Source organism: Engraulis encrasicolus, chromosome 14 (genome assembly GCF_034702125.1).
Source record: "Engraulis encrasicolus isolate BLACKSEA-1 chromosome 14, IST_EnEncr_1.0, whole genome shotgun sequence".
In the NCBI taxonomy this organism is placed as follows: Eukaryota; Metazoa; Chordata; class Actinopteri; order Clupeiformes; family Engraulidae; genus Engraulis; species Engraulis encrasicolus.
The window spans coordinates 48,348,667-48,363,659 of record NC_085870.1 but is presented as its reverse complement, the minus strand read 5'-3'; the positions used below and the strand labels follow the sequence as shown (position 1 = coordinate 48,363,659).

Below are 14,993 nucleotides of genomic sequence, written 5' to 3'. Positions count from 1 at the left end.
ATCTGTGCACTGTTTGTGTGACAGACTAGTATAGATGCAAATGACGTGTGTGTGTGCGTGTGCGTGTGTGCGTGTGTGTGACTGAATCCTGATGTTCTGTATGTCAGCCAGTGGATTGTGAGGATTCTCACACAGAGGATGTGTGAACCTGCAGTTTGCAAGGCTTTGCAGAGCTCGGTGTGTGTGTATGTGTGCAAGCAATCAGGCAGAAATCAGGCTTTGTAGGATACACCCAGATGGTGTGTTTGTGTGTGTGTGTGTGTGTGTGTGTGTGTGTGTGTGTGTGTGTGTGTGTGTGTGTGTGTGTGTGTGTGTGTGTGTGTGTGTGTGTGTGTGTGTGTGTGTGTGTGTGTGTGAGGCAAAGAGAGAAGGTTGTGTCTGCTTTTATAGTGATGGTGTAGTTTTATACGTTTGATATACGTATGATGCTATAATGTGTAAATATTGAGATTATAATGTTCCATAATATAAACATATGATTACTCCATACCAGCCTAGTACATGCATATACTGTTGACATGTACACAGTTGCAACATTTATAATTGGCGGTAAAATTTCAACTGGTTGGCTGAGTACAGATTAAAGTGGAGATTTAAGGCATGTGAATAGTACTGATTCTCTACTTGTTCATAAATAATTGCATGAAGGCTATATCTTAAAAGCTGTAGAATATCAACTGGCTGACTGGCGGACTGACTCAATAGCTATGCAGAATAAAGGGCAGAATTTTCATTGCATTGCATTTTGCTGACATTTTTTTTTAATCCAAAGTAACTTAGTTGTTTAAGTAATATTGGTTACAGTCCCTGGAGCAATTTGGGGTTAGGTAGCTTGCTCAAGGGCACTTCAGCCAAGATTGGAGTGGAAGAGTGAGATTCAAACCGGCATCCCTCTGATCTTAGGTCCATCTCTTAACCACAAGGCCACGGCTGCCTGGCTTGGTTGATATTTTAAGGTAGAGCATATATGATTGTGGCCAGGGTAAGCATTGCAACTACTGCGCTGTTGATTACAACTAAGTACGCGTAATATAAGATAATGCTGCTGATTACGATGATGTTTCTGCCTATTCCCAAATTTCATTTTGTCATGAGTATTTGCTAATAAACTAATATTTACTGGTCTTACCAAACAGTACAGTAAATGTTGTGGTTAAAGATGTCTGTTACTGGAAATTCAAAATGGTGGACGGCATGGGGAAGATCCATCTTTTCATGTATGGAAAGTGTCATTTTCTCAGTCATATGAAAAAATACTTGTGAAAAAGATAACTTTTGAGATTGCCTGAAAAGAACGCGCAAGGCAGCATGGGTACTCCCAGGCTATGATCTTGCTGCATTTGTAATATTTTCATATTGTAATAGCATATTGTAATATTTTTTAAGCTGTTTCTTTCCAGAATTCATGATGCCCATTCACAAATGTTACCTTTTTCATGAATGCTTATCACCACCATTAAATTTTAAGTATTCATCATGACTGATAAAATTGCACTGTTCATACATGGGTGTGTATGTCAAGGAATGTGAAAGAAAACCGTTAATTCTGCTATTTGGTGTAAATAAGGTAGCTGCTGTTTAGAACTCTATGAGGAGAGAATTGGGGATGCAGGATGGAAAGGCTTGTGTGTGCCTGTGTGGGTTTGCTTGCATGCTTGTGTGCTTGTATGTTAGTGTCTGTGTCGTTCATATCAGGATAGAATGGGGGATACACGATGGACAGGCTGGTGTGTATGTTTGCGTGCGTGCTTGCGTGTGTGTGAGTGTGTAAAAGTGTGATGGGTCACACACGTTGGAAGGACACTACAGTTGAGGCCAACAGGAACAGGAAGTCAGCAGGATGAGGGCAGGAAGTGGTCAGGACGGCAGCACCTGAGGCCCACTCCACTTCCTGGTCACCGGAATATCAGTTTAACCCATTAAGACACGGTGTGGCCCAGCCGGGGCTCAAAAGGCTGGGCACTCGACTACTACACCAGTGACCCTGGTTCGATTCCATTTCGATTCTGTCCCTGCTCATTTCCTACCCCTCTCTAACTATTCTGTCATTATTAAGGCATAAAAAGCCCCAACATATGTGTTAAAAAGACACAGTTATAAATGTTATGTTACCAGAATGACAATGACCATGTCATAGTGCGTTACTAAAGGCCCTGTGTTATGCTACAGTAGTTTTCTACTACTATGATCGTTCATTGTTGATGTGTGTGTCACCCAGCTGCTGTGAGCTGAGCACTCTGTGACCCACATTAGAGTTCCACATCACCTGTATCAGCAGATCAGCTCTGAAACACACGCACATGCGTAGTGTGTGTGTGTGTGTGTGTGTGCATGGAAGTGTCAACTGTGTGTGTGTGCTTGTTTTGTTTTGCGGTGCTGGGGGCTGCCATCTTGAGAGTGTGTGTGCCGCCAGGTGGCTGCCATCTTGTGCTGTGTGTGTGTGTGTGTGTGTGTGTGTGTGTGTGTGTGTGTGTGTGAGTGTGTGTGTGTTGGTGTGCGTGCGTGTGTGTGTGTGTGTGCATGTTCCTCCAAGTAACTGCCATCTTGAGTGAGTAATTGTGTCTGTGCCTCCATGATGGTGCCATCTTATGCTGTTTGTGTGTGCGTGTGCGTGTGTGTGTGGGTGTGTGTGCGTGCGTGCGTGTGTGTGTGTGTCTCTTCCTCCATGTTGCTGTGTGTGTGTGCCTGTGTGCCTCTTGTTCTCCTGTTGCTGTGTGTGTCTCTTCCTCCATGTTGCTGTGTGTGTGGGTGTGTGTGCCTCTTGTTCTCCTGTTGCTGTGTCTTCGTGTGACCTTTGCCCTTTCCCCTTTGACTCTTCAGGCAGGAAGCGTCTCGCGGGGCGCGAGCGCCAGGCTGCAGCCGGACAGCAGGATCCCGGCGCCGACACACACACTCGCACACACACCGACACACACCCCGATATGCGCGAGTCCCAAGAAGGTGAGTAGGAGCGTGTGTGTGTGTACGTGTGCGTGTGTGTGCTCATTTGTTTGAGCTTCAGGTTAAAATTCACTGATGATGGTAAAAGCTCTGAAAATGAATAATGTGCGTAATACATGTGTAATATGAATCATAGCCTCCTGCGTATATAAGCAAATGTTATTACCTGGTATTGAATGCTGGCGTGTATCCTGGTGACTCAGACACTGAAGTCAGACAAGTTCTGTTTTGAAGTGAAGCAGGATGGCAGAATAAAGTAGCGCTAAGTTGCTGCGTATCAGGGCTTCACCATTATGGGAAAAATGATCATCACAATTTGGATCAAAATCAATATAACGATTTAAATCTCGATTATTCAAGAAGTGGCGTTATGTGGCTACATATGTATACTCTATGTCTCTACAGTTGCCAACGGATAGAAGTCAACCTGTTTCAAATGCATTGAAATGTTAAGTGTTCAGAGGTGTCTGAAATCAAGTGGAAAGGGTCCGTCGGACACACTTTCTAACAGTGTGTGTGTTTGTGTCTGTGTGTACTTGTGTCTGTGTCCGTCCATCCGTTTGTGTGTGTGTCTGTCTGTCTGTCTGTCTGTCCCCCCGTGTCCGTGTGTGTCCGTGTGTGTGTGTGTGTGTGTGTGTGTGTGTGTGTGTGTGTGTGTGTGTGTGTGTGTGTGTGTGTGTGTGTGTATATGTGTGTGTCTGTCTGTCCGTCCGTCTGTGTTTTCAGGGCTGAGTGAGGAGGGCTCCTCCGTCTCCTCGGTTACGGCCGGAGTGAAGGATACACACCCCTCCAAAGACATGCCCCCCTCCACCATGGTTGCTATGCATCCCCCTCAGGCCGACGCCCATCCCCCTCGGCCCCACCTCTCACAGGTGAACACGGTCACCCCGGCAACTAGCCCCCCCACACTCACCTCACAGGGGGAGGAGGATGAGGAGGAGGAGGAGGGAGGAGGAGAGGGAGAGGGGGAGGAGGAGGGGAAAGATGGAGAAGAGGAGGAGATGGTAGAGGAGGAGCAGGGAGAGGAGGAAGAAGGAGGAGAGGAAGAACAGGAGGAGCTGGAGGAGGAAGAAGAAATGGAGCAGAGCCCTGAGCTTCCTGAAGCTTCCAACGCCAGGTCACATGACCAACTAGGCCCCTCCCCCTCCTTGACTTTGCCCCGCCCACCTGAACTCCCGGAGCCCCGCCCTTTACCCGAGGGCAACCATGAAGAGGATTCCCATGACAACAACACGTACCCGTGTCCGCAGTGCGAACGTCACTTCAGCACCAAGCAAGGGTTGGAGCGCCACGCGCACATACACACACAGACACACACACACACCACCCCCATGGCCCCGATCACACACACCATCACGCACGCCAATGCCCTGCCTCAGGACGGCGTGTGCTTCACCTGCCGGTACTGCGGGAAGGCGTTCGGGTCGCAGGTGGGCCGGCGCCGCCACGAGCGACGGCACGAGAGCTCGGCCAAGAAGCGGCCAGGGTCCCTCGCCGGAACCGCCACCCCATTGGCCAACAGCGCCAGCAGCAGCCCTGCCCACCAAATGCAACTCCACCCCGTTGTCATGACGACGACTCAGAACCAGAACGGAGGCGCGTTCAGGCCTATGGGAGGCGTCGGAGGAGGAGAGATGGCGTTGATGATTTCATCAGGCAATGGCCACACCCCCAGCACCACGGCACAGCCCCTACAGCGCCCTCATGTGTCAGAGGAGGGTAGTGACGCGGTTGCGCGAGAGCAGCACGTGTGCCAGTACTGCAACAAGGTAGGGAACGTCAACATGGAATCGATTACCCATTTAAGCAGCTGCTTACACATACAGCATATGGATTTTTTTGAAAACGCTTTCGATTTGGCCGTTCAGTTTGTTCTCAAAATATTCCATTAGTAGGGTAAAACGCACCCGTCACATGGAGTTTTTATTTTTATCCACATGACACGTTTACACGTAAACGGACAAAAAAATATTAACACGCATATTTAAAAAATATCCAGATACGTATAACCAGAACCGGATACACCTGCAAAAAACGCCTGCTGAATGCCTGACCCCTCTTTGGGAAATGATGCTCTGAGCCTATTAAAACATCTCAGCCTCCGAAGCACATTAAATAAGTGGCATTTTAAAGGAAAGACCCTCATCTTGCATTAGAATGTGTTCATTCAGCTCTAACATACCCACATTTGTAATAACAAATCTCATTTTACAATTTTAATTTTAAGATTTAATTGTTTTTTGGTTTGGGAAACATTGACATTTGGGAAAAAGTGCTGCTTATTAATGAATCATAAGTCTATTGATGAGATCAATCTTAATTAATCAATAATTTGTATCCCTGCCACCAGGCATTCGGCACGCACACCAACATGCGGCGGCACCAGAGACGCATCCACGAGCGTCATCTGCTGGCGAGAGGAGGGGCGCGCAGCAGGGGCACGCTGCTGCCGGAGGCCGGACACAACAGCCACGCCCGGGCCAGTCGCGGACCAGACGACCCAACAGGTGTGTGCTTTTATTCCACGTTCCATTCTGTGTTTCTACTCCATGGCAGGACTACGTTTTGACTATTGTCTTCCTCAAATTCTCTCGGGAAGAGAAGAAGAGAATGTGAAGAAGACAAAAGTCGAAGCGTAGTCCTGCCATGGATTGTTTTTTTTATTTAAATAATATTAAGTGTGCGGACTACAACACAACTGGTTATTACATTACATTTCATTACGCTTAGCTGTTACTTACTGTAGGCACAGGGTATTGGTTACAGGCCAGTCGCGGCCCAGACCAGGCGCAGGTGTGTGCGTGTTATTGTCTTATTTGACTTTTAGGTTTCCATTTCTGTATCTCAAATAGTGTGCTTGTGCACATAGGCCACTATGTTTTAGTGCATACGAAGCACTGACTAGGCACTGAAACATAGTCAGGGTCTCCGCGGATCCTTAAAAAGTCTTATAAAGTCTTACTTTTAATATTTGTTTTTTAAGGTCTTATAAAGCATTATATTTCGCCAATTTTTGGAAGTGTGGTATTATATTTACGTGGGAGGTCTTATATTTCCCCTGGGTAGCTTGAGTGTAAGAAAAAGGTCTATTTTTTGACGCTATAAACCTTATTTAACCTGCATACGTCCCTTATCAAGATGCGGAAAAGTAGATGAAACGGATCTGTGTGTGTGGCGCAGCGCAGCCCGCTGGCCACACAGCGGGGGGCAGCCGCAGACCTGTGGGTACAGCCAGAGCCGTCTAGCCTACTTGCATGTTCTATTAGAAACAGTCGAAAAAGTGGTCGAAAAAATATGAACGTGAATCGAGATGGGTAGATAGATGCACGTTCAGTGTAATGTGGCTTGAGGACAAGAAATAAAACGGTTAGGTGCTATCCAAAGCAACGTCGGAATATGAAGCTTGATGTTAACTGTGTCGGGAGGACGCATAGCCTAATCAGTCGTTGAGTGTAAGTTTTAAATCTTGTCTATCGTAAGCATGTTAGCCATGCCCTCGCGTTTGGGTAGAAGCGTTTGCTAAATGTAAAGGGTTCATTTCATAAAGTCCATTATGACCGTATTCGAAAATAAATGTTCCTTCATACAATAGCCTACACTTTCAAAATCGCCTCTAGATACGTGACAGGCTATTTGAGGCCTCTGTCAAATGCAAAATGATTTCGTTAACATGATGGCAGCATGAGGAAGTGAGCGCGAGGCAATACGAAATCGGATGAGTAACAGAATATGTACGAAGCCAATGATCTGGCGAGGTGCGTAATGTCCAAATCGGTAACCAGATGGGCAACGGTAAACGCGCTAAATGCTTGTTATGGACATGCTGGAAATCGCTTCCAAGTTGTGCGCTGTTTGTTGAGAACAACAAACTACAGACAGGCTGCTCAAATTAGAACGCTTGCTTCTGCTACCCGTCTCTGATAAAGCGAGCTGGAGGAGGAGAAACGGCACTCAGAGTAGTCGTACATTTAACCCTTTTGACACCAGTTGTCATCTCTCCTAATTAGAGGTGCTCCGATTGCTCGGCTGCCGATCATGACCGGCCGATAATGGCCAAAAATAGCCTGATCGGTGATCGGAAAAACATGCCGATCAAAAAACCGATCGAGAGATATTAAATTCCTCACGCAACCATTTGCCTTTACACCTGGCGCTGCATGTAGGCGCTGGCTCTGCACAGCTGCAACTGCACCAAAAGGAGGCATCTTTGCTTGTCTATAACTTTTCGCCATTCCCCCTTTCATTTCCACCATTCATAACCATATCTGCATCAACAATGATCTGATTTTCCGATCCATGCGCCGTTTACCTGACAATGTAATTTGCGATTGAGTACTCGCCAGTGAGCCATGTTACGTTATAACCTGTGTAGTTGCCTTGGTCAGCACGCGACAACTTCACGTTGTCAGCACAAACATGTCAATTATTGTTTTCAAAGTTGTAATTGGCAGTCAGTCGATTAGTTTGATAGTCGCTGAAACACCAAACGGCGACAGATGTGGTTAAAACTTGAGAGAGAGATTCAGAACGTAGTGGTGGAGCACTGCAACTGTGGACGGTGACAGAGAGGGGAGGGGCTCTCCTCACGAGGCTGCTCATTTAAAGCGACAGGCTGTTTTTTTCTCGTATGTGGAAGACTAGGCCTATTTGATGTAATGTTTCAGTTTCAATTCAATCTTAAATAGTTTAGTTATTCTATGCAATAACTTATACATTGATTAATACTGTAGACTGTATTACCAACACTAGTCTGAAAGATAATAATAATAATAATAATAATAATAATAATAATAATAATAATAGCCTAATAATAGACATGTGCAAATTAAGATTTATTGGTTTATGGGCAGAAATGGTAGGCCTATTCAATAAGGATAATTAATAGGCTATCGAAAAAATAGGAAATCATTTTTGTGATCGGCAATGATCGGTAATCGGCAGATAAAGATTTTTGGTGATCGGTATCGGTGATCGGACCCAAAAAATGGTGATCGGAGCACCTCTACTCTAATAGCAAAGTGCATTCAACTATTTATCCATCAGAAATGATGAATTGTTGAGCCATTTTTAATGTGTACATTTAAAGGCATTTGATGAACATTCATCTGAGTTTTCCATAGGCCGTCAAAACATGCGTGGGACCCTCAATTAAATGCCAGTTGTCAGTTAACTGACCATATGCATGCATGGTGTCTGTAGGCCTACAGATCAGTTACACCTTGCTACTGCTTACACTGTGTTTACCCTAGGCTACAGTATAAAATCACAGTAGTCATATAATATTGTTTATTATATATAATTATGTACTAGGCCTACATTTCATTATAGCAATGCAAACTAATAACATTAGCAATATTGCAATGCCTCACCCCGAGCGGTGGTCTTATATTTTATCATCAGAGGTCTTATATTTGTCTTAAAAAGTCTTATATTTGGTGATCCAAAATGTGCAGAAACCCTGATAGTGCCCAAAGTACACAAGTGCACCATTTGAAAGACACAAGTGGCACATGTTTTTTGTACCATAATTTCTGGACTATACCTACCTGAATAAACTGTAAGTCACACCAAATAAATTTACTGTAAATAAACTGGAAAACACCTCTGTACAAGCTGCAGCAGGCCCTGTAACATGGGATATTTACTAGTGGTGTGGATTGGCACTGCCCTCACGATACGATTCGATCACGATTCGGGAGGTAGCGATTCGATTTCGATTCGATTCTATGCGATCCGATCCTATCCGATTCAATCCTACAATGCATTGCAATGCATTACATTTCTACTGAAAGCAAAGCAAATGTTTAATCAGTCATGATGAGGCAATACAAGTAGTCAGATACTGACCAACAATTTATTGGCTGTTTTATGTATCAGTCTGTATCAGTCTTGCAATGTTTTGAAGTGCTTTTATTTAATTTAACATTAATTTGCTCCTGAAATATCCATGGCAGTAATTGAAACTTTAAAAAAATGCTGCATCGATTCTGGAATTTGCCGGATCGATTCTGGATCGCCCATGCCCCGCATTGGATTGCATCGCCGAATCGATCAGTGTTGACACCACTAATATTTACACAGCATTACCTCTGGAAGTAACTCTTCACTTTTTGCATCTGTAACTGATCCAGTTCGGACATGGGAGGCACAGCATGATACGATACACGATAGCGATACTGTATGAGGCTTCAGGATGGAGGTTTGCGAAGGTTTACTATTGTCGAACTCTACTAACTGACATCTGGTTACACTTGCTACATAAAAAATCAATACATTATCCGCATAGTTTTATTAGCTGCAGGGTTTAAAGGAACAGACAACAGTACTTTAACAATGAAATATGTTCTTCTCAGAAATGAGACGAGATGATCTCTACCTCTCCTAGCGTTGTGCAACCTCCCAGTCAGTCAGACCTTGCTGTCACCAAAGTCTTCCATGTTTTTCCTGTTAACATGGGTTTATACGTATGACCATTGGCATGAAACAAAGTTCGGTTACGCAAATTCAAACATGGCTTTTTCTATGCTGTGGAAAGTGCGTACTTAAAAGACAGGCGTAGTAACACCTTATGTATGCTTCGACAGCACATGATACCGTCACTTACTTCTGTCAATACAATTGGGGAGAAGAAAAAATCAGAAGTGAAGGTATCGATGTTCTCATTGCGCTGTGAAAGCATGCAGAAGTTGTTACTACCCCTTTCTTTATAGTACACTAGGGCTGTCCCGACTATTCGACGTAATCGATTACGTCGATTGCGTAAATAAGTCAAAGTGTTCCACATACCGTCGATTACAAAAAAAGAAGTGATTGCGCGAACCGCGAGGTAGACTTGCTAAACAGAAGCAGAGAAAATGGCAGAGGCTGAACGTCGATGGTGTCAGAGGAAAATGAAGGTAGCAGTGGCACCACTAATCAGCCCAATAAAAAAAGTGATTTGCGCGAGCCACGAGGTACGTGCTCAAAAAAAGAAACAGAAACAGAAAACAGAAGCGGAGAAAATGACAGAGGCTGCACGTCTGAGGGTGTCAGTGTCAAACGAAGATGAAGGTAACAGTGGCACCACTAATCAGACCAATAAACGGACAAAGACATCTAAAGTGTGGCGATATTTTAAAGACAAGGCACAAGACTTGGTCGTGTTTCTGTAGGAGACTTCTATATTGAGGAAGTGAAAGTTTTTCAGATCGAGACGCAGGGTACAGATTTCATGCTGCTTTGTATACTGTCGCTTTGCTGGCGGCATGCATAGCAACGACAGGGAGATAAAGCAATGATTTGTAAGGTGCCTGTCATAGACGCAATATTCAATACCTTTAGGGTGACAGTGGTCGGGGTGTTTGTAGAAGAGCTTGTATACAAAGTAAACAAGTAAATGAAGACAAAAGAAGTGTGCATATTCCTGCCAACAGCGGGAGATGTGGAGTGAGAGGAATGCATGGGCCTGATTCAGAAAGGTCTCGTCCCTTCTCCTCCCCGGTGCACGAAGTTCTAAATAAATAGTAATACTATTCAAATAATATAATAATACTCATAATTATGTTGTACAATTACGAACTGGGTCTATATTAGCAACAGAATGCGTCAACAGAATGACGTGGACAGAGTAGCCTCAACTTTCTTTTCTCGTAGGCTACTCATAAAATCTCTGGTAGCCTTTACCCTAACCTATAGAGGCCCACATTCGTTTCCACTTTCCTAATACTGTATAACTTAGGCCTCTTTATATATCAGTAAATGTAGGCTAATAAGCTTACTTGATTTGAACTGAAACAAATAGATATGATATTAGGCCTGTATTTATTATAGTCTGTGACTAATTTATAAAATGTCCCCTTTTTTCGAAATCATTGTCCTAATAGGCCTTAGGTGCACTCTGCTTTATTTGTCTATTATTTTTCAGGTCAAAGTTGCATAGTGGCATATCACAGTTTTTCCCTTCCCCAAAAAAAAAAAAATAATCGTTTGATAATCGACTATTCGGAAAAAAATAGTTGACGGACTAATCGGGAGAAAAATTATCGTTAGGGACAGCCCTAATCTCGTCTCATTTCTGAGAAGAACATATATCATTGTTAAAATACGGTGGTCTGTTCCTTTAAGCCACAAGTTACGGATTATAGGCCAGAAATGATGGTATTATTTTCATGGTTTTAAGTATGCTTCCATGGTTTTTTAACATATTTACTTTTCCTCTACTCTTCAGTGTGACCGAATGACGCTTGTAAATGATTCTTCTTATTGGTTCACAGGTTCGTCTCCGTCGCGAGGGGAGAGTGGCAGTGCGTCGTCGGCGCGCGTCTACGTGGCTAGCGTAGAATCGGAGGAGGAGGCGGAGAGGGAGGAGGCCCTGGCACACGTCTCCTCCAACATCTCCGAGAACCTCGCGCTCTACATCGACGGCAAGATCACCCAGAGCGACACCGTGACCTCTGGCTGCGAGGTCATAGAGGTCACTGCGGGGTCAGCGGCCGCCACCTTGCTGGGGCTCGACGCCCTCATCATCAGCCCCGAACAGCTCAGCCAGGCGCTGAAGGCCCAGCAACACACACACACGTTTGCACACACGCTTACACAGACACACTCACTCACATCACCTTCCTCTTCCGCTGGCACGCAGCGCACACACACACACTCAAACACCCTGCAGGCGTCCGCGACGACGACGGTTAAGAGGCGCACCTCCACCCCCCCGCTGCTCCCCCATGTGAAGATGGAGACGGACTCCTCTTCCTCCTCCTCCTCCTCCTCCCTGCTGCTGGGCGGTGTGTGTGTGTCAGGAGAGGGGCTGAAGGAGCGGAGTGTGTACCTCTCTCCCAAATTGAAGCAGCTCCTGCAGACGCAGACGCATGATGGCCACAAGAGTTCCGGTTCTGGAACCCTGTTGGTAGATTCCGCCCACCCCCACTCGCGCCAGGCCCCTCCCCTCTCCCTCAGCCCGCTCCTTAGCGCCCCTAGTGGCCGCTTCAAACGCCGCACCTCATCCCCACCCACACCCACCCACGACGCACAGAACACACACTCCCCTGATGACCAGCGCACACACACACACTCACACACAACACACCCACACATCGAGTCCCCGCCCCCCTTCCTGCTCAAGGTGCCCAAAGTAGAGGGCCAGAGAAGTGGGGGTGGCAGGCAGTGGGGGGTGTGTGCACGCGACGATAGAGAGGCCGAGAGCAAGACCACACACACACACACCTCATCACACACCCCGTCTCCTGGAGAGTGGCCCGTTTCTTCTCGCGGAGGCGGGGGTGTTTGTAACCAACTGCCCCTTGATCTGTCCAGCAGTGTAGCCAAGCGCAGTAGCAGCAGCAGCATGAGTAGCAGTAGCAGTAGCAGCAGCAGTAGTAGTAGTGGGGTGGTGAGAGCAGAGGGCGGGTCCGTACTGGACCTCAGTGTCAGCAGCCGCGAGACGCCCCCCATCCCCATTACCCCCACCGTCGCCCCCGTTACTGTGGAAGCAGACACCCGTAGCAACCAGCCCCCAGCCCCAGTGGCAGTGGTGGCGGGCCGCAAGAAGAAGCCCAACACCAGCATGCTGGAGCGGGTTCTCATGAGCGACTACACAGACGCCAACAACACTGCCGCCGCTGACGATGACGCTGACGTTACTTCCTCTCCAGATGATGTCACTTCCGCCTCTGCTGACGTGACTTCCTGTCCGGCTGATGTCATTTCCACCTCTGCTGACATCACTTCCTCCCCTGCTGATGTCAATTCCTCCTCTCCTGCCGAGTCCTTGCCGCCCTCGCTGACGCCCATGACCCTTCACCCCTTATCGCCCCCCTCCCCCCGTCGCCTGGCCTCCCCCACCCCTCCTCCTCCTCCACTCTCCTCCTCTCCCTCCCCTCCTCCTTCCCCTCCCCCCGTGCTCTCCCCGCACACACATACACCACAGGACCAGGAGCCATTGGCGAACACAGACGGTCACGCCGAGACAGAACCTGCCGTTAAAGTCACACACGCCGAAACAAGTTCTGATGTCACACAGACAGGCGTCTCAGGTGACACAGAGCCACCTGCTGGTGACATTGACACACTGCAGGGTGCTGACGAAAAAGAGGAACCAAGTGCTGCTTACCTGACCACCGGAACCGCCCCACTACCTTCGCTGCAGAACGGTTCCTCAGGAGAACCAGTCAATGAGGATGAGGAACTCCGGAAACCAGCCAATGATGATGAAGAGGAACAACCCTCAGAGCCCGCTGGTCCACCATGCAACGAGCTCAAAGGAGAACCACAGTCTGTTGCTACTACGGAGAAACGCACACCCACAAGACACACACCTTCTAGACACACACCCACGAAACACACACCTGTAAAACACACACCCACTAAACGAGCTGTCAAGCAGGAACCAGAACCCATTGCCAACGGTGACATGGGATTGGACATTTATGATAAGGAGGCGGGGTTGGACGTCCACAAGGGGGCGGAGGCGGACGTGGACGCCGCTGGGTCTGCAGACGTGGCGGAGGAGGAGTTTGATGGTGATGCCGATGGCGAGTCGTTCTCCAAGAGCTTTGTGTGCAACGTGTGTGAGCAGCCCTTCGCCTCCATCTCCGCTCTGAGCCGCCACATCCGGACGCACGCACGCGATTGGCCGCTGAAGTGCGAGTTCTGCGTGCAGCTATTCACCACCAGGTAAAACTTAAAACAGTTTTAGTAAATACTTTAACAGTTAACAGTTTTAGTACACACTTAAACGGTTAACAGATTTAATAAACAGAAAACAATTGTAAGCACTTAGTTTTAGTAAAGTTAACGGTTTTAGTAAACACTTAAACTGTAAACAGTTTTAGTAAACACTTGCACAGTAGACCGTTTTAGTAAATATTTAAACAGTAAACAGTTTTGGTAAATACTAGTAAACAGATTTAGTAACACCTAAACAATAAGCCGTTTTAGTGAACAGAGAGCAGTTTTAGTAAACAGGTAAACATGTGAACAGAGTAAACGGTAAATAGTTAAAGTAAACAGGTGAACATTTATAGTAAACACTCAGACAGTAAACTTTTAAACAGTAAACAGTTTTAGTAAACAGGTAAACCGTAAACACTTCAGTAAACTGTTTTAGCCTTATGGCCATATTTTTAATTTATTTTGTGTTTTTCTTAAACGTTATTAATATATGCTGTCCCTTTCTTAAAGGTGTACTGTGTAATATTTTTAGCAGTTTATTTCCAGAATTCATGCTACCCATTGAAAAATGGTACCTTATTCACAAATATTTACCACTAGTAGCATTCATCATGACTGGACATGACTTTCCATACATGAAAATCTTTTCCATATCCTCCGTTTTGAATATCGAGGAAAAACAAACATATTTACTTGCTGAAAACCTTGTACTTTGGTCATACTAGTAAATATTAGTTTATTACCAAATAAATATTCATGAAATATTGAAAATGTCATTAGGCAGCACAGTTTCAATCAGCAGCATAGTTGCAATACCTACTCTGACCACCATCTCTTCCACAGTGTTCTAAATGAATAAACTTCTCCACTCCTCTCCACTAGGGCGGCTCTGTGGGAGCACCGCTCTGCGCTGCACGGCGTGGGGCGCATCTACACCTGCTCGGCCTGCAGTAAGGAGTTCGCCTTCCTCTCCAACCTGCAACAGCACCAGCGCACCCTCCACCCCGACACGCCCTGCACATTCACACACACACATACCGCCAAGCTGCGCACACACAACTACACGGATCCCGACCACACCCCTGAGGAGGAGGAGGAGCTGGAGGAGGAGGAGGAAGTGGAGGTGGCTGCGGAGGGCCAGCAGGAGAAGGAGGAGAGAAAGGAGAAACAGGAGGAGGAGGATAGAGGAGAGCAGATGGTACGTAGAAGCTGCTTCTCATTTCAGTTTTTTTTTCTTTTTTTGGGGGGGCTTTTACACCTTTATTTGTCAGATAGGACAGTGAAAGAGACTGGGAAGGCTCGGCAAAGAACCCGGGCCAGAATCGAACAAGGGTCGCCGGTGTAGCATTGCAGTGCCCTACCATTTGAGCCATGGCAGGGCCCTCACCTCAGTTTTAACCCTG

General features: G+C 46.4%; 1 protein-coding gene across 1 annotated transcript in view; it reads left to right on the top strand.

The window, feature by feature from the left end:
- Positions 1 to 14,993, top strand: part of prdm2b (PR domain containing 2, with ZNF domain b) — a 31,999-nt gene that overhangs the window by 11,205 nt on the left and 5,801 nt on the right. The window contains exons 6-10 of the mRNA XM_063216016.1: positions 2,821 to 2,940; positions 3,667 to 4,709; positions 5,291 to 5,447; positions 11,193 to 13,593; positions 14,473 to 14,788. Of these exons, the coding sequence (XP_063072086.1) occupies positions 2,821 to 2,940; positions 3,667 to 4,709; positions 5,291 to 5,447; positions 11,193 to 13,593; positions 14,473 to 14,788 (4,037 nt within the window). The remainder of the gene's footprint in view (positions 1 to 2,820; positions 2,941 to 3,666; positions 4,710 to 5,290; positions 5,448 to 11,192; positions 13,594 to 14,472; positions 14,789 to 14,993) is intronic.